Genomic DNA, 26,514 nt, shown 5'->3' with positions numbered 1-26,514 from the left:
AGTCACATTTCTTTCAAACTTATATAAATCACATCCCATTTTTTAAATAAACATCTGTAACTCATCTAGCTTTAGAAATGAAAAAACAGGATAGATAAATTGATTATTTACATCGCTTTAATTCTCCTACTTTGTAATTTTTTATTGTATGTAATTTTGTAAATTAATTGCTTAGAATTCATTAAATTTTCACAAAATTTTAATCAAAATTTCCGATAAAATTAGAAAATTATTTAATGCAGTCTTAAAATAAATTTATATATAATAAAGATTTCAATATTATCATTAAGTCAGTGATCCAAAAAAAGTAAAGCAGTGACAAAAAGTTACTTTTCTAGCATAAAATAGTAACCAAAATAATACTTTCTTTTTCAAGTTTTTAAAGTGATTAAAACCATTTAAGAAAAACTACTTTTATTTACTACGATTTACTTTGGATTAGCCTAACAGATAACATCTTTTCATAGTACGATTGAAAAGTTTATAAAGAAAAAGCAAAAAGAGACTTGAACGACGGAACACCAGTCTAATATACAGGATGATTCAGAATAACCCATTGTCCTTCAAGGGACGTATTCCTGGTCGAATTTTAAGATGATTTTTCCTTTGGCAAAAATTTGATAGACGCTTAGATTTTGAAATATAAGCCGATTAAGTTATCGTATCATAAGTCGAATACAGATAGTACGCAGGAGCGGCGCACTCATCGTTACGCGCGGGTGTGTCGTGAGGCGCCTGCTGCATTCAGCTGATACAACACACCAATGAAATATTTAACTTAAAAATGTAATTATTTTACGTCTTGATTTTAATAATTTGATAAGAAAAGTGCCAAACTCTTTGTACAGTCAAAGAATCAAACAAAGAATTACACAAAATCTACAAAAGTATTTACATCTCGAGTTTTTAGAAACAATAGTACTTTTCTTGTCACACACGCACGCACGCACACAGAGAAGGGGGGGAGGGGACTCTTGTGTTGTTTCAGGTGCGCGAGCAGGCGCCTTACGACATATCCGCGCGTGACGGCGAGTGCGCCGCCTCTGCGTACCATCTGTATACGACCCGTGATACGTTAACTTAATCGGCTTATATTTTAAAATCTAAGCATCTGCCAAATTTTTGCCAAAGAAAAAATCATCTTAGAATTCGACCAAGAATACATCTCTTGAAGAACAACGGGTTATTCTGAATTACCCTGTATTTTTGGTAAAGTTTATTAGATAAAGTAATAATATATTGTTATTAAATATAATAAAATAAAGATGAAACAAAAAACTAAAAGACTAAACAATAATTAAACAAAAATATTAATATCAAAATTAAACATTATTATCTAATTAAAACAAACAAATAAATACATAAATATGTACAGAAACACAGTATGTACTTAAAATATATTATTACAATCGTAAGTACATATTGTCTGACTTAAGTAATTGAAAGCTGCCTGAAAACTATATGTTAATAATTAAATATCGTTTCAAGAAATCATTTTAATAATCAAATATAATAAATTTTAAAAATTCAAAGAATTTTTTTAAACAGATAAATTGGTTATGTGTATGAAAACAGATTAGAAATACTTTCAAATTTTACAAAATACAAAAACTCAATTTTAAGAGTTAATGATAGGAGTAACAAAAAAGGGGAGGAGGAGAAAGAGAGAAGAAAAAAAGAGAATTTTTCAAGACTTTTATATGCAACTTTGTAAAAATAAAAAGAGATATTACTTTAGTTTAAAGATTGCCAAATTTTATAGACATTTAGCCTCTTCTTTTAGCTCTCGAAAGTAAACTCGGTGTTTGGATGAATTGATAGAGTTCTCGAGATCAACTAAAAAAATAAGAGTTTCTATTCAATTTGAAAATGATTTTAATAATTTCCAAAATATTAAAAGGTATTGATACTTCTAACACTCTATATTTTTTGTAGCATTTTCTTGTAGTCGATCTCGAGAACTTTTCAAAACACTATAAGAAAGCTATTTTTCCTTAAGTACTTTTCGAATTATAAGAATTGAAAATTACAGTTCTCACGGAATTGACTTTTTGAAGCCCATTTTCTTTGAAACAGCATGGCATCAAGTAAAGGCCTACATATTGGAATCAGTGTGAAAAACTATAGATCCATTCAAACATAGTTTACTTTCAAGGGCTAAAAAAAGGACCCAAACTTGGCTTTATCCTTCTTTTATATTTTTCGTCGTTTTGACATTTATTCTATAGAAAAATAACCTACATTTTTTTTCAAAAGATGATTTCACTCTTTTAACCCTTAAACACGTAAGTGGATCTGAGAAACCCCATATAAAGTTTTGAACGCTTGCTATATGAAGACGGAATGAGATAAGAGGTTCGGACCAAGACATAAAAAAAGTTTGAAATCTCCTCTTTCGATTGATATAGTTGATCAACTTTTTTGGTCAACTAGAATTCAAACGGCACGGCAGCAGTTTTGTTAGGGTCAATGCGACCCATATAGTGTGTAAATGAAACTTTTTTTGTGAGTATTTTACATAAAAAAGCTGGACAAAATACGTTCAAACAGGTTTGCGGATGTTACTTGCATATACTCTGTCTAAAATTGGAATACTATAAAATGCTGTAGAAAAGGGAGTTTTTCCGAAATATATCATGAAATACATCAATTTTCAATTTCAAACACAATTTAATCAAAAATACCTCATATTCCCCTTGTTACAAGTACATTTTTAATAGAAATGACAATGATATAATTCTTTTTTTAAGTATGAATTTTTAGCTTTAAAACGCCGTATTGTAAAGTTCTTCAAAGTTTTTTGTTGCAATGATTTTTTTTTTAAATGGATGTTTAGATGCCCAAAAATACCTCATATTCTCCATGTTACACAATTATACTTTATAAAAAAAATGACTTTGCCAAATTTTATTTTGAAAGTGTGATTTTTTTAGCTTTAAAACGCCGTATTTGAAAATCCTTAAACGTTTTTTGTTGCAAAGATATGATTTTCGACCTATTTCTCATTTTTGCTTAATGGTTTTGCTTTTATAACTCCACAATAAATTATTTTTCGGCAATGCCGATTGTGCAGTCACACTCCTGAGATTTTAAACTTTGGTTTAAAAAAAAAAATCATAGAAAAATATTGATTGTAATCAAAGTTATAGCTTCTCAAAGTTGAAAAAGTCTTCCAAACCCAAAAATGTGTCACTAACGATCCCTTTCTTCAAGAGAACAATAAATATATTGCCAGACATAAAGAACTTTCATATTTATTACTGTAGTAAAATATAAATTCTTGAAAAAAAAAAATTATAATTATTTAATATAATTTTTATAAAACAATTTTTATCCAAACTTTGCTTTTTTATCCATTAAAACATTATGAGCTTTTTTTAACCCTTAAACACATCGATCCCATAAAATACGTAAACACATTTTCGGTCTGGGAGACTCTTTTTAACTTTGAGAAGTTATAACTTTGGTTCTAATCAACATTTTTCAACAATCATTTTTTTTTATATTAAAGAAGAATCTCAGAAATGTGACCGCATAATCGATATTTCCGAGAAATTACTTATTGTTAAGTTATAAAAGAAACACCATTAAGCAAAAATTAAAAATTATTCAAAAATCCCCTTTCCCCTTAAAGATCTCCACAATAAAAAACTTTTAAGGACTTTCAAATACGGCATTTTAAAGCTAAAGAGTATCATATTAAAAAAAATGATGGCATTGTCATTCCTTTTAAAAAATAGTATTATCTAAGAAGAAGAATGAGGTATTTTTGGGTATCTAAAAATCCACTTTTTTCAAAAAAATCATATCTTTGAAACAAAAAACTTTTAAAGACTTTACAATTCGGCGTTTTAAATCTAAAAAGTCATACTTTCAAAAAAAATTACGTCACTGCCATTTCTATTAAAAAATATATTTACGTAACAAGGCAAATATAAAGTATTTTTCATAAACTAAAAGTGTCTAAAATTGAAAATTGATGTGTTCTATAATATATTTCGGACCCTACGCAAAAATCCTCTCTTTCACGGCACTATAGCATTTTAACTTTAAACAAAGTAACATACGCGAACGGACCTGTTTGAACATACTTTGTCCAACCTTTCAACATAAAATTACTCATAAAAAAGTTTTATTCACACACTATATGAGTCGCATTGACCCTAACAAAACTTTGCTGCCGTGCTGTTCGAATTCTAGTTGACCAAAAAAGTTGATCAAACATATCAATAGAAAAAGATTTCAAACTTTTTTTACGTTCTGGTCCAAACTTCCTATCTCATTCGTCTTCACATAGCAAGTGTTAAAACTTCATATTCTTCAGACCCACTTATGTGTTTAAGGGTTAAAGAAAATACATATTTATGTATAGTGAGTCTATGGCGGCGGTACGATTCGCATTCGAAACGCTATTGGCATCATTTTAACGTTATTGTTCATTAGGCATAAGTAAGACTAGATTGAAACCAATAGCAGTTTGAGCGCGAATCAGACCACGGCCTATACATACACTGTTCATAAAATCGAGAACAGTTACAATTTTCTCGCATTTTGCAAAAAGCATATTAAGCTAAAAGTTAAATATATTTAATATGGTTTAGTTAGTATATCGATAAAAAAATTGTAGTTTTTAAAAATATATATTAAAAAAGAAAAATAATGCTTTAAATATATCTTTTAGTTTTATTTCTATTATATTTTGTATTTCAATATTTTTAAAAATTGAAACTAATTTTCAATTTTAAGTAATTTTGGAACAAAATATTATACATGAAACTAAACAGATTCCTAACCCTTGAACACAACGAATCTGGAAAACTATGTTAACACATTTTCCGGTCTAGTTAACCCCACTTGATTTTAAAAAGCTATAATTTTGGGATTTCAGCCAATGCTTTTCAACTTTTTTTTTAAATGAAAGTTTAGAATCTTACAAGAGAAATGTCACGGGTGTCCGGCGCCAATTTGATTCTCCTTGAAATATGTTGTTAAACACGAAAATCTAAAAGGTCCATATTTTTTTATTTTATGTTTAGAAGATAAAACAACCCTTAAAAAAAAAATTCTCTTTCGGGGCAAATATCGTCAAAAATTGAAAACAAAATTTTTTTTACAAAAATTTTACGGTTTAAAGAGTAATTTAAAGTTGTGAAGAAAAAATTATTTATGCAAAGAAAGCACGTTTTTCGCGACATTGCAGGACAATTGGTAACATGGCCGTAAATGAGCAATCTTTGGGGTGGGAGATATTGTCGTCCGTGGACGGCAAAATGGGCAAAATCGATATTTTCGTACGGTTCCGCATGCGCACTTTTGTCAAGAAACTGTGACCGTTTCGTGACGCATGCGCTGAGCGTAGAGTCGAATGCATGAGCAAAGATAGTACACTGACAAGGAGTAAGTGCAAGAACTGTAAAATGAGATAAGTCATAGCTCATTCAAAAGGGGGGAAGAAGTATATTAACAGTGTAAAAGGGTTAGCGTAAATGGGCCTTACTTTTTAAGAAAATCGCAATTAAAGTTTAACATTGGGACGTTTGTACGTTAAGTACTAGAATCTTAAACCACCATCCAAGATAGTATCGTGACTAGATGCTAGCGTTACTAATTTTCCACCGTGGTGGACCGGGTTCGAATCTTCAAAAAAGCATCATTTTTTTTAAGTCTTTTGCTATTATATTTTACAATTACGTTATTTTTATTATTCTTTTAAATTAATTAATAATGTAATTACATATAATAAAATTTGTATTAATTAAAAATTAATACAAATATTTTATAAATTATTATAATAAAATTATTTATAAAAGGCCTTAACAGATCTATTTTGAAAAATAATACACTTTAAGAGTTTCTACAATATTATAAGTTATAATACCATAATAAATTAGTTATGAGTAAATGATATACTTTAAAAAACATTTTATTTGTCAAACATGTTTCTCATGCTACACAGAGCTTTCATCAGTAAACTTGTTAAAAACTAGTACATTTTAATAAATTATAGATAACTATATTAATATGTCTAACATTTTTCATGTTGATATCTCAAGTATCACCGCGAATTACAGAAATCCTAATTGACAAGCTTTTAATCCAAATTTTGAGATAAACACGCAAATAAACGTATGAAAGTAAATAAGTAAATAAATAAATAATAAAAAAGAAATAATTAATAAATATAATAATATCCATGTGCGTAAGTTGAACAAAACAATTGAAATAATATATTAACAAGTTAAAATTACTATGACTGTTTTGTGATTAAAATTATTTATATATTAATAAAATCTGTTATAAAACTTGCACATTGTACAATATTGTGAAAATCGAGGTAACAACATTTAAAACATAAATAAGACTGACAGATCGAAATTCCTTTATACGGTATAATTTGTAAACACGTCGGCTTATTTTTGTCATCTCGGAAAATTTCATTGTACATATAAATATCTTTGACCGCGTCAAGATTAATTTAAAAAATAATAAAAATAGTGTAATTGTAAAATATAATAGCAAAAGGTTAAAAAAGGGAAAAAAAATTCGGAAATTCGAACCCGGTCCACCGTAGAGAGAAATTAGTAACGCTAGCATCTAGCCTTTTTAGCCACGACGCTATCTTGGATGGTAGTTTAAGATTCTAGTATTTAACGTAGAAACGTCCAAGTTAAACTTTAATTGCGATTTTCTTAAAAAGTAAGGCCCATTCACGCTAACCCTTTTACACTATTAATATACTTGTTTTCCCCTTTCGAATGAGCTATGACTTATCTCATTTGGCATTTTACAGTTCTTGCCTACTTCTTGTGAGCTCTCATAACCAGTAACTGAAACAGGTAGTAGGATCGAAAGCCACATATCAAAGCCTGTAAAAATTGTACGTTTTCAAGCATGTGAAGATAAAGAACGAAGAAATGGAAGAATTGATGTAATGCACGCCGTCGGAGCTTGTTGAATTGGCCAATAATGCATCAACACCTTGCCAAAAGTCTCACGTAACAAATACGACGCGGCATATTCGGCGTTTAACGGGTATAAAAAGCAGCGGCGACATAAAACAACGGCGACAACGCAGAATGTGTTGTGCGCATATTCCAAAGAGTTGAGTTTACTTCGCGAAGCGCGCATAGCTACGCTTCGTACTAAAAACACCGTTCTCAATCGAGAACGGCAAGGCTCGGTTCCAAAGTACATAATGTACTATTTTGTTTGATTCAACAAAATACCCCCATCTCTAAAGTTTTTTCTCAAAATTTTCAAATTTTATTATATATGGTTAAAAAAAAACCTTTAATTTGACTGAAAAAAATATGAAAAAAACTTTGAGTGGTGAGAGTATTTTGTTAAACAAAAAAGTTTTTTTTACAACTTTAAAGTACTCTTTAAACCGTACTTTTGTTTAAAAAATTTTTTTTGTCTTCTATTTTCGACGATATTAGCCTCCAAAAAAAATATCGTTTTTTTTCCAAAGAAATATTTCACTCTCTAAACATGAGATTTCGCCGATATAAAAAAAAAAAGAGGGTCTCTTATTGTTAGATTTTCGTGTTTAACAACATATTTCAGGAATCAAATCGGCGCCGGACACCCGTGACATGTCCCTTGTCAAAAATGTAACTACATAATCGGCAATGCCAAAAAATAATTTATTGTAAAATTATACCAAAAAAAATCATAAAAAAATGAAAAAATTTGTCAAAAATCCACTTTTCAAAAAATCATTACAACAAAAAACTTTTAAGGACTTTCTAATATCGCGTTTTAAATCTAAAAAATCATACTTTCAAAAAAATCGTGGCATTGTGATTTAAAAAAATATAATTATGTAATAAGAAAAATGAAGTATTTTTGATTAACTTAAGATGTTTAAACATTAATGTGTTTTATAATATATTTTAGACCCCACGCAGAAGCCTCCTTCTCTACAACACTATAAAGTATTCTAACTTTAGACAGAGTTGCTTTCCAGCAGCGGAACACAGTCATACACTGTATTACATAGTGTCGACTCGTAATTCCAACACTGTTTCTGTCGAAAATGAACATATTCAACCTCCCACGGATAAATATCGGTCAGTTGACATCGTTCAAAATTGCGCAAAAACTGAGATTAAGATTGTTCGTTAAAAAAAAAAACGTCATCTGCTCCAGTGATACCAAATATAAAAATATCTATGAGCGACACAAAACAAGCTACACAGCATTTTAGCAATTTTGTCATAACTAAAAAGCTCTGGGTTGTACAGACTGCATTAATGCCTGGGTCACCGATTTTAGAAACCACGTTTTTGTCTTGGTTAATTTTTACGTTTATGACCGAATGCCGCGTACATGTTCTGTGCGTGGCATTAAGTCATGAACGTAAAAATAACCAAAAAAGTAACATGATCCCTAAAATCAGTGACCCAGGCATTAATACTACGGTCTGTATCCTGTGCTACACAATGTCACCTGTTTACACAGCTGGAAAGCACCCAGAGTATATGCGAGTAACATACGCAAACGGACCTGTTTTCAAACGTGTTTTGTCCGGTTTTTTTTTAAATATAAAATTACTCACAAAAAAGTTGAAAAAGGAGGGCGTGTTTAACTTTTGTAGGGAGAGGGGGAATTGGGAGACAAAAAAAAGTAAAGATGGGAAAGGATAAAAAAATCGACGGGGGACAAATGGTATCAGAAAATAAAAGGGGAGAAAATACCAGAATATTTAAGGAATGGGTGGGCTAAAAGTAGTTGAAAAAGAATAGCTAGATACAGATTAGGGAAGGGAATGAGGAAGAAAAACTATTGGGCAAGTGAGAAAAACAGAAAATAGAAGATATGCGGAATGGAGGTGAAATCATGAGAACATGTATGGGAAAAATGTGGAAATTGGGGAGAGATCATGGAAAGAATGCTTGGGAAGGATGGGGGAGAGAGAGGGGGAAGACGCCCCATCCCTCTCCCCCCATTCTTCTCTAGCATTTGCCCAAAATCGGTCAAAATTTAGAATAAAAAATATAAACAGAATTTTAATTGCGACGGAAACGAAAGTCTCAGGCATGTGTGTGCGCGTATGTAGGTATAAAAAGAGAAGTTAGCTTAAGATACAAGTAAGATAGACATAAGTTAGAAGTAAGGATTGTAATGTTAAGATTTGTAGCTCTAAGGAGATCAAATAAATTTATATTCTATTCTGCTCACAAAAAAGTTACACTCACACAATATAAGTCCGACAGGCTCTAAAAAACTTAGCTGCCGAGCTGCTCGAATTCTAGTTGACTAATAATAAAGTTGGTCAATCATATCAAAAGGGAAAATTTTAATCCCCTCCCCCTCCATCTCAATCAAGCATATTATATCATTCCGTGTTTACATAGCAAGCGTTCAAAATTTTATAAAAGCTTTTTTACTACAATCTTTTCACTAAGAAACTTTTCGCAAAATACAAAAAATTGCAAGGATTCCCTCTACATACCCTTTAATACGATTTCATAAGCTACTTCAACTTTTAATCTGGATACAAAAAATGTAAGAAATAAATTTTCTCAAGGAAAGAAATAAAATTGAAATTTAAAAGTAAAAATTCCCCAAATTTTCCTGAGTACTAATAAAATTCCATGAAAATCCATTATTCTCACAAATAAAAACAAAATCCTTGAAAATGACAAATTTTCTTCATTTTTCCAGGCAGTAGCCCACCTAATTCTCAAAACATAAAATATAAAAATTTTAAAAATGCACTTTTTGTTAGTAATTATTTAAGAATTTATTAATTTTGATTCCCAACATAGATAAATAATTTTTATTTATCTATATTAAGATCTATGTTAAGCGAGGTAAAAATTGACACATCCATTAATAGGTTGCGACTCATGCCTTGAAAATGTCAACAAAAAGAAATTAATATTAAGTTATTAGCTATAAAAGAAATGTACGTGCCATAATTATCGGTAACTGATTGTCATGACCATTTTGTATGTCAAGAAGAAATAATCAAAGAAATTTAAACATGTTTATTCAAATTTTGTAAGATTTTCCCAAAAACTTCCGGATTATTTAAAAATTTTATTCTAAAGTCCAAATAATATAAAATTTTATAATGTAGTTTTAAAATAAATTTATTCTTTTTCATGAAATTTTAACTCTCAGTGTATACACTGGATTAAAATTACCCGGGCCAATTTTCAAAGTTGTGGCATAATGGCGCTAGAGTTTAAGAAAAAAATTTGTGTATTTTCTCGACAATTCTCTTGGTTTGTGGACTTGGTGCGCCATTACCCTCAAAGTTGCCAGCATTAAAAATGCTTCCTCAGGTGAGATTCACCCTTACGAGGTGTGTTCAAAAAGTATCGCGAATTTTGAATTTTCGCGGGTTACGTATATTCGAATTTCGATCTTTTTGTGGCGTTATGTTGGTACTCATGTCTCTCACTTATGCCGACAAGCTCGGCCATTTTGAATGTTCACTTAATTGTTGACAGCTGCTTTGCTTGCACGTGTTTTGGATCGTCTTCGATTTTTACCTATTCAAAAAAATGGATCAAAGAACCTGTATCAAATTTTGTGTGAAAAACGAAATTAAGTGCGCGGATGCATTCCGAATGTTGACTGTGGCATACGGAGAAGCTACCTTGGACCGAAGCAACGTTTATCGGTGGTACGAAATGTTCTCAGAAGGCCGAGAAGATGTGAACGACGAAGAGCGTGCCGGACGCCCGAGCACTTCAACAACAGACGAAAAAATTAATGAAGTGGAGAAAATGGTATTGGCCAATCGTCGAATCACCGTTAGAGAAGTTACTGAGGACCTAAACATATCGATTGGCTCGTGCCATTCGATTTTTATCAATGATTTGGGCATGAGACGGGTCGCCGCGAAATTCGTACCAAACGCCCCTGCTCACACATCGTTGCTTGTGCGCGACTTTTTGGCCAAAAACAACACACTAATGATGCCGCAGCCACCGTATTCCCCAGATCTGGCCCCCTGTGACTTTTTCTTGTTCCCTAAACTGAAGAGGCCCATGAAAGGACGACGTTACGCTACGCTTGACGAGATAAAGACGGCATCGAAGGAGGAGCTGAACAAGATAAAAAAAAATGATTTTTTGAAGTGCTTCGAAGATTGGAAAAACCGTTGGCACAAGTGTATAATATCTCATGGGGATTACTTTGAAGGGGACAAAATAGATATTCATGAATAAATAAATAATTTTTGAAAAAACACAAAATTCGCGATACTTTTTGAACACACCTCGTATGTACAGATTGTTAGAAAACTGGAAATTTCAAAAAAGTAAAAATAAAAGTTTAGAGTAAAAATTGGATTATTTGTAATTTGAAACATTAATGTACATTATAAAAAATAAATTCAATGTTATTGTGTCTTTAATATCAGAGAAAAAAACTACCTGATTGGAAACTGCCTACAGCAAAACATTTAGTTTTGGATAAAGTGAGTTTTTTAATAGGAAACAGAAAACTCTTTTTAAACTAAATAAACGATTTTATAAATAAGAGAGAGAGAGAGAGAGAGAGAGAGAGAGAGAGAGAGAAAAAGAAAGCGTACAATTACATAATTTTATAATTATTTAAAAAAAGGGGGGGGGATAACATTATTGCGAATGCTCCATTCGCCATGGAAATTAATATAACATCGTCATATAATGTAACATTGTTAATATTTTTTAATTACCTTTCTTATCTATGTTTGAGGATAATTCATCAAAAAATGAAAATAAAAATAAGTTACTATCTTTCTTTGTAAACCGTCATTTTTTTATATGCTACTTTTATTGCTATTGTAAATTGTTAATATTTACCATAGAATAACACAGGACTTTTCCTTATTCATTTCTATCAAAATTCAGAGATATTTTCGGCCATATAATTATTTTTAATAAAACTGAAAAACAACTCATTTTTATTTCGCAAAAAATATCATTTTTGAAATTGGTCGTAAAACCGTCTTTGGTTTCTTAACGTTCAATGCATCAGCTGTTGATTTATCATTAATAAAATCTTCTCTCATTTATTTTTAACAAAAATACGGCAATTAAAATCTTTTTCTTTTCAAATTTTTTTGCAAAATATCTTTTGAGCTACGACTTTTCCAACTGTTGTACCAAAAAAATTTTTTTTTCATTCTTTAAACGATTAATAAAAAATTAAATAAAATCGATATATTATAACCGAAATATAAATGATAGAAAACGCCGAGTGAAAAATATCCAGTGTGTACAAATAAAAACTTTTTTGAAGTACAAATACTGAGGATTAAATTCCTTAAATCCTACAATCACAAAAAAACCTCTTAAGTCCTAAATATTAAATTTATTAAAATATTAAAAAATATATATACAAAATATAAACTAAATAATATATAACAATCTGTTTAATAAGGTATTAAAAAAATAGGTATAAAAAAAATTGAATGACATATAACAATCTGTCCACGACACACAAATCTAATTCATCGAAAGTACAGAATTCGAAAGATAATTAATAATAATTACACAACGCCAATTTAAAACAATGATTGTCTAATGCTATTCATTTTTTCATATAACCTCAAGAGAATGTAGTACGTGAATGTGTATGCCATTTTTATTGTTAATCGAATATCGATATTTTGCATTTAAAGAGAAAAAAAAATAATAATAAAAGAACAATTTTGTTAAGAACAAAATAAAATAAAAATTTAAAAGTAAAATTCAAAAAAATTTTGTTCAAATACTCCATAAAATTCTATAAAAAACATTGTATAAAAATCTAAATTTCTACCTTTCACGATAAATCCTCTGTTAAAAGTAAAATTTTAAAAATTTCTCTGGATGCAAATAAAATCCCATAAAAATAAATAAATTTTTTTAATTCTGAAAAGTCCAGATTTTTTCAATTTTTCCCTATAATAAACAATCTCATGTCGTAATATGGAAAAAAAATTAAGCAAAAATTGTTTATGATTTAAATATAGCAAAATCATTGCTACATTTTCACCAATATAACAACATATATTATTTAAGGCTATCAGAAGCATTAACTTTGCCTTAACAGTGACGACACAGTATCGCAAAAAGAATTAGAAAAGGGTGTGTGAAACTTTCAAGATAAAATTTTGTCTTACATGCCATTTCGAGCCTATGTACTCCTTAAAAACGTGACTTATATTGTATAATTATTTACTAAATTCGTAAAAATAGATCAAAAGTGATCTTTAAATTTTATACATAAAAGCATATTTTTCACTCGTTTTAACAGCTGTCCATGTTTTATTGTTAGAATAGATTTTATTTCACGTACCTTTTACAATTATTTATTAACTGTTAGAGAGAAAAAAAATAAATTTTTTTTAAATGTTTTGAAGCAATCTCATTATTTTGTTTTATCCAAATACTCTAAGAGCACTTTCCATTTGATAACACAAGTCGATACAAGCATCATTCTAGTTTTTTTTGGTATTCAATGAGTAACAAAGATAAAACAACACTTGTATCGACTTGTTTCACTAAATAAAAAGTATCATTTATTTACAAATTGTATGCAAGAAACATCATCTCAACCATGTGTTTTCCTGTATAAATAAACTTCACATGTCTTTTTAACTACTGACTGCCAAGGAAGAAAAGAATTTAGATTTTTATAAATGTTTGAAAGCGATTTCATTATTTTGTTTTATATAAATCCTCTTTAATTTTGCAAATAGCACGTACAAAACTTCAACGTGTCATTTCACGATTATGACGTCACGATTTCGATATGACGGGATGATTATTATTACTCAGGAACCTTAAAAGGGAACCTTAAAGAGAATTGTATAATTCATGAACATTTTATATCTTCATGAAAACAATACAGTAAAATTTCCATTTTTTTTAATTCAAAAAATGTTCTTTAAAGTCCATTCTTTCTTATATGGTTTTTTTGAAGGCTGCGTTTTAAAGTTTGGCAAATATGCCGCATGCAATTCGGGAGAATTTGTAAATGTACATATTCTCCTTGAAAATTCTTGAGCATTAAAATCTGCTTTTGGTTAGCAGATTTCCTTAGTTTAAATATATTACTTCTTGGTCATACTAGATTTATTGAGTTTCTTAAAATTTTTATATTTTACTTACAATATGTAACTAAATTACTCAAAATGTCTTCTCTTAAGACAGCCACTTTAGAAAGTTATTTAAAGAAAACTAAAATTTGAAAACATTTCAAAAAATGCCACTATAAATTTTTTAATAAACTTGTTATACTTATTTGATCAAATTCTTATATTATGTGAAAATACTGAAGAATTCCCTTAAATATTTTTTGAAAAAAATATGCAAATTATTTTCATATGAAAATTCCAGTAAAAATTTAAGCAGTTCTAAAATGCAACATACCTGGTAATTCTCCTGATATTGCTGGTAACAATTATTCAGAATATCTAGTAAAGTTTCTAGTCGCATAACTTTATTTGTTATTTCGACACACATCAAGATATCCTTTTCATGTTGACGAATGGATGACAAGTATCCTGGCCACAATTCCAATTTCCACTCTGGTAGCACAATCTACATTAACGCAAACAGAAATATTTTATATCGTGAGCATCTATCTCTTTCTGAACACCGATGCATTTCGTACTTACTTTATTCCCAGGATCAAAATAATTGCGTCCAACCAATTTTAGTCTTAAGTGGTCATAACATTTCCTCATAATTATGTTGAAAAATTGAATATAATGGGCATCTCCTGCTACCATATCGCCCACGAGACGAACAGTAATTGTGATATGTTGCTCATCCGATTGTCGGGTTGAAGTAAACACCATTCGCTGAAAAATTTCGCATGATTGTACTTAAATGTTTGCAAAGGTACACAGAAAAAAACATTAATATCAAATTAAAATGTATTTAACAATCATTACTTTATACAGACAAGAAATTATAGAAGATAAAGTAAATCAGACTATTTGCAGTTTTTTTTCTTTATAAAACGCAAATACAGTCAGATTATATAATCACTGGTTTCAAATCAAACCACTTCCTAATACAAATCGGACACTCCTATTGTCAACTTTTAGATAAAATTTTAAGAGACTTTAATGCACTTTCTTTAGTATTGAGTAAAAATAAGCAATATGAGTAAAAATTTTATTTAGAAAAAATCAATAAGTTTATATAGAGTTAAAATCAATAAAATTTAATTATATCACTCATATTTTATTAAAACCTTCAATGTACACACTGCGTTAAAATCACCTGGCCCAATTTTCAAATTCATTTTAAACACGCATTGAACAATGGCGCTGGGATTTGGGGGAAAAAACTTGTGTATCCTCTCAACAATTTCCTTTGTCCGTAGTTTTAAGGTGCCATTAGTTTCGAAGCTGCGAGCATTATAAGTGTGCGTATGGATAAAATTCACTCAGTATGTATAATGAGGTGCATTAATGAGATTCTCTTTCAGTGTAGAAACTTCAACAATTTAACCAATTATGTGTTGCCATTAACTCCGCCGGGGTGACTGCTGGAAGTCACGCCGCCGGTCCCAAGCCCAGATAAAGGAGGAAAGTTTGAGGGTGAAATTAGCAGCCTGCCCACTAGGGGAAGAAAAAAAAAACAAGATGCTCATAGTAACAATAATGCTGTCTCAGATAAGAACGGAAATACTGGTGACAACCTGGCGAGAAATAGAAAAAGAAAAAGGAAAACAAACATGCTGCGGAATGGAAGCTGGAACGTGACCTCATTTAATAACAAAGACCAAGAGATTCTGATCAAACTAAAAAAGCACAAAATAGACATATGTGCCATTTCAGGAAAAAAAAGAGAAAGGGAAAAAGAAGAAACATGAAGTACGAGGATTACATATTTATATACAGCGGAAAGAACAAGAATGAAAGAGCAACATCGGAAGTTGGCTTGCTAATACACCAAAGATACGAAACACACATACGAGATATAAAATACATTAGTGACAGGCTACTAAGAATCACAATCAATCTTGGAGCTAAAACAACACACTTGATAAGCATATATGCACCGGATACCACCAAAATCCAGGAAGAAAGAGAAAATTTTTACACAAATCTACAAAAAGCACTGGATGAAATACCAACCCAAGACAAAGTAATAATCCTTGCGACCTGAACGCAAGAGTCGAAAAGAAAATCATCACTGGAATAAAAAACCAATTTAATGAAGAGGCAATCAACGGAAACGGGGAATTACTCATCCAATTCTGTGCGTATAATAAACTGTAAATAAACAATACATTCTACCCCCATAAAACACAACATAAAACGACATTTGAGAACACTAGGGGACAAAAATCAATAATAGATTATTTGATAACAAACAGAAAAATCCATCCCTCTAGTGTTCTGGACGTTAGGGTGCTGAGCTCGGCAAATGGTGGGAGCAATCATAAGCTAGTATTGGCGAAGATAAGATGGCATATACACCTTGCTAAACAGAAAAAGGAGAACATCACAGAGAAACTGAACATAGAGTCATTATCCGACAAAACAACAAAATATCTATGCCAGCAGAGACTAACACAAAAAATCAACAGCAATAGAATACAAGACAAGGACAAAGTGGAAACTGCCTGAGAGAAACTCAAAACAAACACCATGGACACCGCTAAAAAAATAGTTGGCAAAAGGAAAATTAAATATGGCAGAAAACAAAGTAAACCCTGGTTCTGCAAAGAAATCAAAGAACTCGCAAAAGAAAAAAGACAATCATACTTAAAATATAAAAGCAAGACCATTACATTCGAACAGTACAAACAAGTAAGGAATAGACAAATACCGCAATACAAACAATTAAACGAGAATAGTGGGAAAAATTCTCAGCAGACATGAAACATGACCTCTATGGAACACAAAAAAAAAAAATATGAGACATGTTAAGAAACCGAAAAAAACCAGTCAACGAATACATACAGATTAATACAATCAAACCAGAAGAATGAGAGAAGCATTTCAAAACACTGTACAAAGACAGCGAACCGGAAGAGCCGTATAGGAGCAATGAGGACTCAGACTACAGTATTGTCGAGGTGATCCAGCAAGCAACCCGCAAAGAATAGGAAGGTACCAGGGCCGGACGAAATAACAAATAGAATGATTAAATATAGAGGAGATGCGCTGAGGAAAGAAATAACTACGCTGTACAATAACGTCATGAAATCCGGAAGAACACCCACACAATGGAAAGAAAGTGTCACAATCCCTGATAAGAGGAACAAAAGCTGAGCCACGAAATTACCAAGAAATTACATTACTAAGCGCAGCCTTGAAATTGATGACAAAAATTCTATCCAAGATCGCGGAGACGAGGATCTGCGAAGGACAGATCAACGTCAACGCGATATTCACAATACGGCAAATAGCCGAAAAGGCTAGAGAATACGACAAAGTGGCATATATATGCTTCGTGGACCTGAAGCAGGCATTCGACAAAGTCAGACTAAGAGATGTCTTGGAGCTGCTAAAGAGAAGAGAGATAGACCCCAAAATCATAACAAATCATAACAAAATCATTACAGAGCTTAATACGAACAATAGCACAATAATAAAAGCAGGTAGCAAACTCACAAAGAAAATTCCAATATCTAACGGAATAAGACAAGGAGATAGCCTCAGCCCGATACTGTTCAACTTAATCATGGATGAACCGATTAAGGAAGTAAAGACGGCGGGCAGGGGGTACCGAATGAGCAAGGAAGCTATCAAGATAATTTGCTATGCCGACGAAGCCGTCATCATCTCAGAGGATGAAGATGACCTACAAAGAATGGTACAAGTTCGAAGTAACTGCAACTAAATTCAACATGGTTATATCCGTACAGAAGACCGAGTCACTTGCCGTAACAAAGGAGCCGAGGCGCTGTAAGCTAGCCGTATACGACAAACTAGTAAACCAAGTCATGAAGTTCAAATACTTTGGAATAAACATCACAAGCGACAGAGACATAAAGAAAGAAATGAAAGATCAAATAATTAAAGCATCAATAATCTCGAGATACTTAAGAGGCATCGTGTGGAGAAATAAACACATGAGGATTAAAAGCAAGATCAGGATCTACCAAACGTGCATCAGACCAATAATGATATATTCGGGAGAAACAAGAGCAAAGACAACAAGCACTAAGCGGTACCTAAGGACAACCGAAATGAAGATACTCCGAGCAACTATAGGATACACAAGACACGATAGGAAAACAAATAAGGAAATAAGACAGGCGTGCGGAATCCAAGACGTAATAAGATGGATAAGAAGACGCGGGGAGTAGAGAGATCACGTCGACAAGATGGAAGACGATAGAATAACCAAAATCGCGAAAACGAACAAACCGAATACTACCAAACCTGTAGAAAGGTCACCAAAGAGATTATACAAAAGCTGGACGTCGACATCGCAAGAACGATAAGAGGACAGCGAATGTTGGGAATGACAGGACTGAGTCCTAACAAACGAAGAAGTGTTGCCATTGGCTTAGTGAGTTCGTCTGATTGGCTAAGATTACTGTGACTTATGCACTAGCTATATCGAAAAAAGACCTCATTAATGCACTTCACTGTACACAGTATTAGAAAATTGGGAGTTTTAAAAAAACCATAGTAAAAGTTCAGGTAAGTAATTAAATTATGATTTATATTATGAGTGTACATTATAAAAAATAATTTAATTCAATATGATTGTGTTTTTAATATCAGAGAAAGCAGGAGTGTCTAACTAGAGACTGTCTGAAGTAAAATCTTTATTATTATTAGATAAAATGACGGAGTTCTTTTAATAAAAAATAAAATATTTTTCCAAACTTTTAAACAGACAATTACATAAGATATAACAAAAAGTAACGTGGCGAATACGAGTCGAGCGCAGTAAACAGTGCACAAGTAACAATCTCAAATAAATAGTATAATCACATGAATAATTCGTTAAAATCTAGACGTTTCCGCTCTTGCTTCGAGCCATCTTCAGTATAATAAATTTAAAATAACATTGTTATTGTTACAGTAAAGATGGTTCGAAGCAAGAGCAGAAACGTCTCGATTTCAATAAATTACTCATATGATTATACTATTTATTTGAGATTGCCACTCATTGCGCACTGTTTACTGTGCTCGACTCGTATTTACCGCGTTACTTTCTGTTATAATGACATTTTCACGAGTCTCAATTCTTTTATTTAATTACATTTAACTTTATAATATATATTAAAACTTCAAAAAACACTGTCAAAAACATTATTGAATAAGAATGTTCTATTCACCGTGGATAGTAATATAATATTGTCATATTCTTTTAATAAACTACTTTCTTATTTATGTTTGAGTATATTTGAATATATGTTATCTCTCTTTGCAAGCCATTTTTTTATATGCCATTTTTATTGTTATTATAAATTGTTAATATTTACCATAGTATAATGATAAGAACACTTCCTTATTCATTTTTATTAAAATGTAAAAATTTTCCATGTGATTAATTTCAGTAAAACTAAAAAATGACGCATTCTTATATCACAAATAAAAAATAAAAAAAAACATTTTTTTTTACAGATCGCAAGTCTTTGGTTTTTTAACATTTAATTCATCAGCTGTTGATTTTTTACTAATAAGATCTTTATTTATTTATTTTTAACAAAAATACAATATTTAAAAAATTGTTTTTTTCACGTTTTCTTATGATCACTTTTTACTTATTGTAGAATATCTTTTGTCCTACGACTTTTCCAACTTTTGCATAAAAAAAACCGCCTTTTTTCAGTCTTTCAACAATTGATTAAAAAACAAAAATTAATTAAAATAGATGCATTACAACTCGAAATATAAGCAATAGAAAATGCCGAATGAAAAATACCTAGTGTATACACAGAGAGATTTTTTTGAAATGTGCACCGTGAGGGTTAACATTTCTAGAACCAGATCTGATCAGTCTATTGCCAGTGTTACGATCAGGATCGAGTTGCAATTTTGATATAGATCCGATTTGAAACGAGTACTTTCAAACTTTGAAACAAATTTTACAATAAATCGCAAAAGTAATCACAAACGTTAAATATTTTTTAATTCTACACTCTTTAAGTACTTTAAATTAATTACAAAATTTTAATAGCTTTTAAATAATTTACAAGAATTTTCTATTTTTTTTTTTAAATTGTTGCAAGACAGCTGAAAATACACATTCGTATCTATACTATAAATGTTATGACAAAGAAAGAAATAACTACTTTATAAGACATGTTTAATGTCTTATAAGAACTTAACCATTATAAATGGCATGCAAATCTGCTTAATTGTATTCATTTAAATTAAAAATTTCCTATTTGGAACCTGGTCAAATTTACCTCATTTTCCCATATTGTTGCTAATATATGATAAATTTGTTTATATATGTATAATTTAACATAACTTTTTCAGAAAAAATTTTTGTAGTGACCTGCATTACCACCTCTATTCCTCTTTCACTCACGCAATATTGTTACATTTTTATTACGTCTTAAATAATAAATATTTCATAACTTTGAATCTCTTGAAGAATTTATTAAAGAACAATTTATTGAATATAATCGTTGAAGTTTCAATACAAAATATTGATTATTAAATTAGCTATTGAATAAAATAAGTATAACACCTCTAATATATTGCATTAAACAATTATTTTTTCATACCTAAACATGAATTTATTCTTGCTTCTATACAAAAAAAAATACACGCGCGCACGCACAGCGATGATCTTGTTTAATTAATCTTTTAAAAAGAACTTGATAATCTTAAATTTTAGTAAAATATTTTGTATTTATATTTCAATATTATATTACTCATTTGAAGAACAAAATATAATTATTTTCACAATAATATCAAAAATATTCTTGATCTGAAAATATTTCCTATTCAATATCTTCTTTCCTAGACTTATAAAAATTATTGCCAAATAATAAGAATGCATTTTTCTCAATTAAATTATACAAAACTTCTTCATATAAGCAAGTTATTCTTTGTCCTCTTAAAATTACATAAATCTTATTTCAATATTCAACATTTTCAAAATAAAGATAATGTCAAAACAAAAATTGTTTATTTTTTAACAAAAATAAACAAAATATAATAAATTGTATTGCATTCAGTTGCAATCATATTTACTACTTACGTCAGATAATCGGTGGCTTGTATACATCACAGTACCATCAAAGATGTAAGCGCCAATACTCCTCTGATGTAATTTTAGCAAACCTTTACGCACAACTGTGCGATCTTCTTCAGGTGAAAAATCAACGTGATATTGGTAGAGAGCCCAATCGGTCGCCTTCAATAGCTTGAAATAATTCACTTTTAGCGTTTTAGGATCGCCAGATACACCTGAAGATCATATGTAAAAATGATCATGTTTGTAAGACAAAATAAAAATTATTAACTTAAGCGGAAAACTACGCGGTGTTCGACAAAAAAGTAAAAAAAAAAATTAACTATGATTCTAAATGACAGAAAAAGCAAAAATCAAGAACATTAATTAAATCGTCATTTATTTCATAAATGTTAAAATATTTATAAAAAGTGTCTAAAACACGTGAATATTTAGATAATTATATTTAAATAACAAAAGTTCCATCAAAAAACTCAAAATGTTTTTTATTTTATAACTCTAAATATTCAAATATTCTCGTAAAAATTAAAAGCACCTGAATATTTCAACATTTATAATTAAAACAGCCTTAATCACAATTTTACAATTTTTGATATTCATCCTATTTTAGCTAGAATTTTAAATTTTTGTCTCATTTTATTGCTAAACATCCTCTATAGATTATTATTAAGTAGAAAATATTCTAAAAAATTATGTTGAAAAGCAATGTTCAGGAATTTGTGAAAGTAAAAGATACACCCATCAAATATAGTTACTAATTACAATTTCTCATTCAACAATATAACTGTTATATAACACTGTTATAACCAAATATAAGTTTATTGTTGTACAAAATTATAACAGTTGTATAATTGTAATTTAGTGTTTACTGAAATAAATGTAAAAAGAATAAAAATAAATAATTAAAAATAAAAACAATTAAAATAATTTTCTGAAGAAAACAAATACATAATAAGATAAAAGAAAAGGAAGCAATACAGCACTTATTTTTTATTTTATTGAATAACTTTATTCAATGATCAATGTTTTATATTGAAACTTGAATAACATTCGTTAAAATATTGTTTAATAGGTTCTGAACTCAAAGTAATTAAATACTTATTATTTAAGATGTGATTTATAAAAGTGTGACGCACTGTATAACCAAAAGAAGAAAAGAAGTGGTAATACAACTAGCCCAAAAATAAATTAAAAAATTGGTGTAATTAAAAAACACAGTATTTTGTTACAAAATTAGATATTTTTAATTTTCTACCGTATAAAATATTCTTAATTTAACATTTTAGTGCGTTCAGAAACATTAAAGATATTATTAAAAATATCATTTATTTTATCCTGTTAATATTAACAAAAATAAAATATCTCTAACGTTTCTGAACACAGTCCTCCAGAGCGACAATCAACTCATCAAAGAAATATTTCAATATGAAAATTTCACTTAAAAAACCATGTTAACAAAATTCCATGTTATTGTTTAACTTTGCATAACTCAAAATGTGTACAGCCAAATAAGAAATTAAAACACAAAGACATTTAAATGTACGTACATTCGTGTGATAATATGCTCAAGTTTAAAAACAATGAGGAAGTATGTGTAATTAAGAGTGCTAAAATGTACCTTGAAAAAATTTTAAAGTGCTCAAAAGTAAAAATGCCTTATAACAATTGTCAGTTATTGTATATTGGCATATTAATATTACTAAAGAATAGCGGGCTACTAAACATAATACCACAAGCAATTGTTAAAATTTGTCACTTAATAAAGGAAATAAAAGGGATAGCCTTTTATTTCCAAGGGGTAATGTTCATAGTAACTATACTACCTCATTCTCTATTTAAAAATGCACAGAAGACATACTGATGTAAATTCATTTTGAAATTTATTCAGTGTCTACTCAAAATTTGTAAATCCATTGCATGAAAATTCCAGGATTTTCCAGGACTTTTTATCAAAATTGCAGGTAATTTTTTAATGCAGCTTTGAAATAAATTTATTCTATTCCACACATAAATACTTTGAATATGTAATCACAAAAAAGATACTCGAGATTTAAATATTAAATTAGACAAAGTACTGACAAAAAAAAACAATATCAACTAATGCCATACAATAATTTGTCTACAATATGTATATAGAGCTAACAAAAGTATAGAATTTGAAAAATGATAAAATAAACATGCTACGCTAAAATTTATCATAAAGAATACTATAGAGGAGAAGAGGGTATGTATTATGGCTACTGTCGCCAATATGGCTACCCCTATTATTTCAGTTATTAAGTGATGTATTCTAACAAATGCTTATGGAGTTATTCGTTTAGTAGCGCGCCGTTTTTTTAATGATGCTAATATGCCAATACATAATGATTGACAATTGTTATAAAGCATTTTTACTTTTAAACACTTCTAAACTTTTTCAAGGTACACTTTTAACCTTTAATTACAAACACTTCGTTATTATTCTTAAACTTGAGTGTATTATCACACGAAGGTACATACACTCGAGTGTTTTTTGTTATTTAATTTTTTATTCGGCCGTGTACATTTCAAGTTATATAAAATTAAAATAATAACATAGAATTTTGTTAATATGGTTAAGCAAAATTTTTATATCAAAATATTTCTTCGATAAATCGATTATCATTCTAAAGAACGGTGTTTAGAAACATTAGAGACATCATTTTATGTTTGTTGTTTAATGTTAAACAAAATAATATTTTTAATGAAATTTCTAATGATATTTCTAAAGCTTCTGAACGCAGGAAAATTCTAAATGAAGAAAATTCTAAACAATAGAAAATTAAAAATATATAATTTTGTAACAAGGTACTGTGTTTAAACTAAACTGATTTTTTTAAATTATTTTTATGGATAGCCATATTACAACCACTTTTTTTCTTCCACCGATTATACAGTGCATTAGATTTTATAAATCACGTCCTAAATAATATTTCAATACTTTGAGTCTAGAATCTGTCAAACAACACTCTGATGAATGGAATCGTTCAAGTTTCAATAGAAAACATGAATTATAAACAAAGTTATTCAATAAAATAAAAATGGATGTCATATTACCCTCTTCTCCTCTATTAATTGAACAATATATATTGAGGAACAAAGGAATTAATATTGAGTAATTAATTAGACAAATCTTTGGTAATAAAATAAAACTCAACAGTCATAAAACTTTTTCGCAAAAACTTAAACATTGAGATATAAAATTTACGAACTACAAAAACTATTTAACACAATCTCTTTCAAAAAAAATAGTTTAAAAACTGTATAAATATAACTCATTTAAACTTGTAATAACAAACGTAACTTATGTATTCAAAAAAAAGCTAAATAATATTTACGTATAATTATTTATGTATAATTTCAGTAAACTAGATTTAAAAAATGTAAAAAATTATTTTGTCAAAAAAATATAAAATTTAAATTTAAAAATAAAACTTTAAAAAGTTCTAGGATTAATGATTAAATTTCCAAGAAAATCAAGAATTCTAGAAGACACAATCTAAAATCCATGACTTTTCAGGTTTTTCCAGGTAGTGAACCTTATTATTAAATTAATAAATTAAATAATTTATTTCTTATTACTATTCACCTTTCTTGTTTTCCACATGACTCGGTTTTGAAATAAAAAGATCAGCAGGCAAGATCCTCTTGCCGCGAGCTGCGCCTCTTGTAGATGACACAACAACTACAGCACCTGCACCAGCGACTGTGGATGGTGCTGCACCTGCACTGGTACTAGCATCTCCACCAGCTACAAAAAACATCACTCATTTAATATTGTAAAAAAATATGTCTACTACTGCATAATAGAAATTAATGTTACTTAAATTTTGTAAAATATTTCTTTGAGAATTTCCAAGATTTTTACTTAACATTTCAAGTAAAATTAAAGAATTTTGTAAAGTTAAAAAAATCATACTTTTTTAAATCGCTGAAAAAAAAAACAAAAAAAATTCCAGGTTTTTTTAACGAAAAATTGCTATTTTTGCTGATTTTCTGAAGATGGCATGCTATCTAATTTTTAATATCCATTATATTAATGTGATCCAAAAAATTAAATAAATTTTATTTTTGTTAAAATTTGTATCTTTTTAGACACGGAACAAACATAAATGTAGTGAGCTAAAGCAATGCTGCATCAAGCAGCAACAAAAAAAAGAAATAAAAAAAACAAAAAAGTAATAGTGATTACTTTTTGATACAAAAGTAACAAAAAATTATTTTTTGGGAATAAAATAGTAATCAAAAGTGACACTTTTCATTAAATTTTCAGCGTAATTAAGACCATTTGAACAAAAAAAATTTATTTTCTAAGGTACACTTTTGGAAAGCTCAAATAACAAAAGTTTTTCAGAAAAAATCGAAGTATGTCGATATACTGCATTTCACAGTTTTGACAATTCGGTTTATATATGGCTTGATATTTCGTAATATTAGGCTGACATTAATGCTTATAAATAAAATAAATTAAATAATCACAGATGAGCAAAACAAAGTTTAAAAGTGATCTTATCATTATACGAAAAATTAAGTTAGTAGCAAGTCAGTTAATGTACAACAGCATCTTCACTACTTTACTATGTACTATGCCTGAGCGCTTGAATTATAAGCGCTATAATTGATTAACTTTAATCATTTATTATTTTAAAAATATTAAGCCTCGATATTTTCATATTCGTATTATGATCGGCTTAGAATATTCCGAAAAATCCGCTCATAAAAGCACCTCCGCTAATTCTGGAACACCCTGTATACTACAATATTCGTTGTATTTAATGTTTGTTTAATTGACCCTTAAACACACCGATCTTGTAAAATACGGAAACACATTTTTGGTTTTGGGAGACTTTTTCAACTTTGAGAAGCTATAACTTTGATTACAATCAATATTTTTCTACAATTTTTTTTTTAAACAAAAGTTCAAAATCTCAGGAGTGTGACTGCACAATCGGCATTGCCGAAAAATAATTTATTGTGAAGTTATAAAAGAAAAACCATTAAGCAAAAATGAGAAATTGGTCAAAAATCCACTTTTCCTTCAAAAAAAATCATGTCTTTGCAACAAAAATATTTAAGGACTTTTAAATACGGTGTTTTAAAGCTAAAGAGTCACACTTTCAAAATAAAATTTGGCAGTCATTCCTTTTACAAAGTATAATTATGTAACATGGAGAATACGAGATATTTTTGGGCAGCTAAAAAATCCACTTAAAAAAAAAAATCATATCTTTGCAACAAAAAACTTTGAAAAACTTTACAATACGGCGTTTTAAAACTAGATTCATACTTTCAAAAAAAATTATATCATTGTCATTTTTATTAAAAAATGTAATAAGGCGAATATGAGGTATTTTTGATTAAATCGTGTCTAAAA

The 26,514-nt window shown here is 29.4% G+C and overlaps 1 protein-coding gene across 2 annotated transcripts in view; it reads right to left on the bottom strand.

Moving 5' to 3' along the window:
* LOC105194044 (piwi-like protein Siwi) overlaps window positions 1-26,514 on the bottom strand; it is a 96,428-nt gene that overhangs the window by 29,944 nt on the left and 39,970 nt on the right. For both annotated transcript variants that reach the window (XM_011158757.3, XM_026140245.2), the window contains exons 4-7: window positions 24,730-24,891; window positions 21,129-21,337; window positions 14,609-14,794; window positions 14,361-14,531 (exon numbers count right to left, since the gene is read on the bottom strand). In XM_011158757.3, coding sequence (XP_011157059.2) covers window positions 14,361-14,531; window positions 14,609-14,794; window positions 21,129-21,337; window positions 24,730-24,891 — 728 coding nt within the window. The remainder of the gene's footprint in view (window positions 1-14,360; window positions 14,532-14,608; window positions 14,795-21,128; window positions 21,338-24,729; window positions 24,892-26,514) is intronic.

The sequence above is a fragment of the Solenopsis invicta genome, chromosome 14, assembly GCF_016802725.1.
Source record: "Solenopsis invicta isolate M01_SB chromosome 14, UNIL_Sinv_3.0, whole genome shotgun sequence".
Lineage (NCBI taxonomy): Eukaryota > Metazoa > Arthropoda > Insecta > Hymenoptera > Formicidae > Solenopsis > Solenopsis invicta.
The sequence above is the reverse complement of the archived record's forward strand: the minus strand, read 5'-3'. Positions and strand labels throughout refer to the sequence as shown.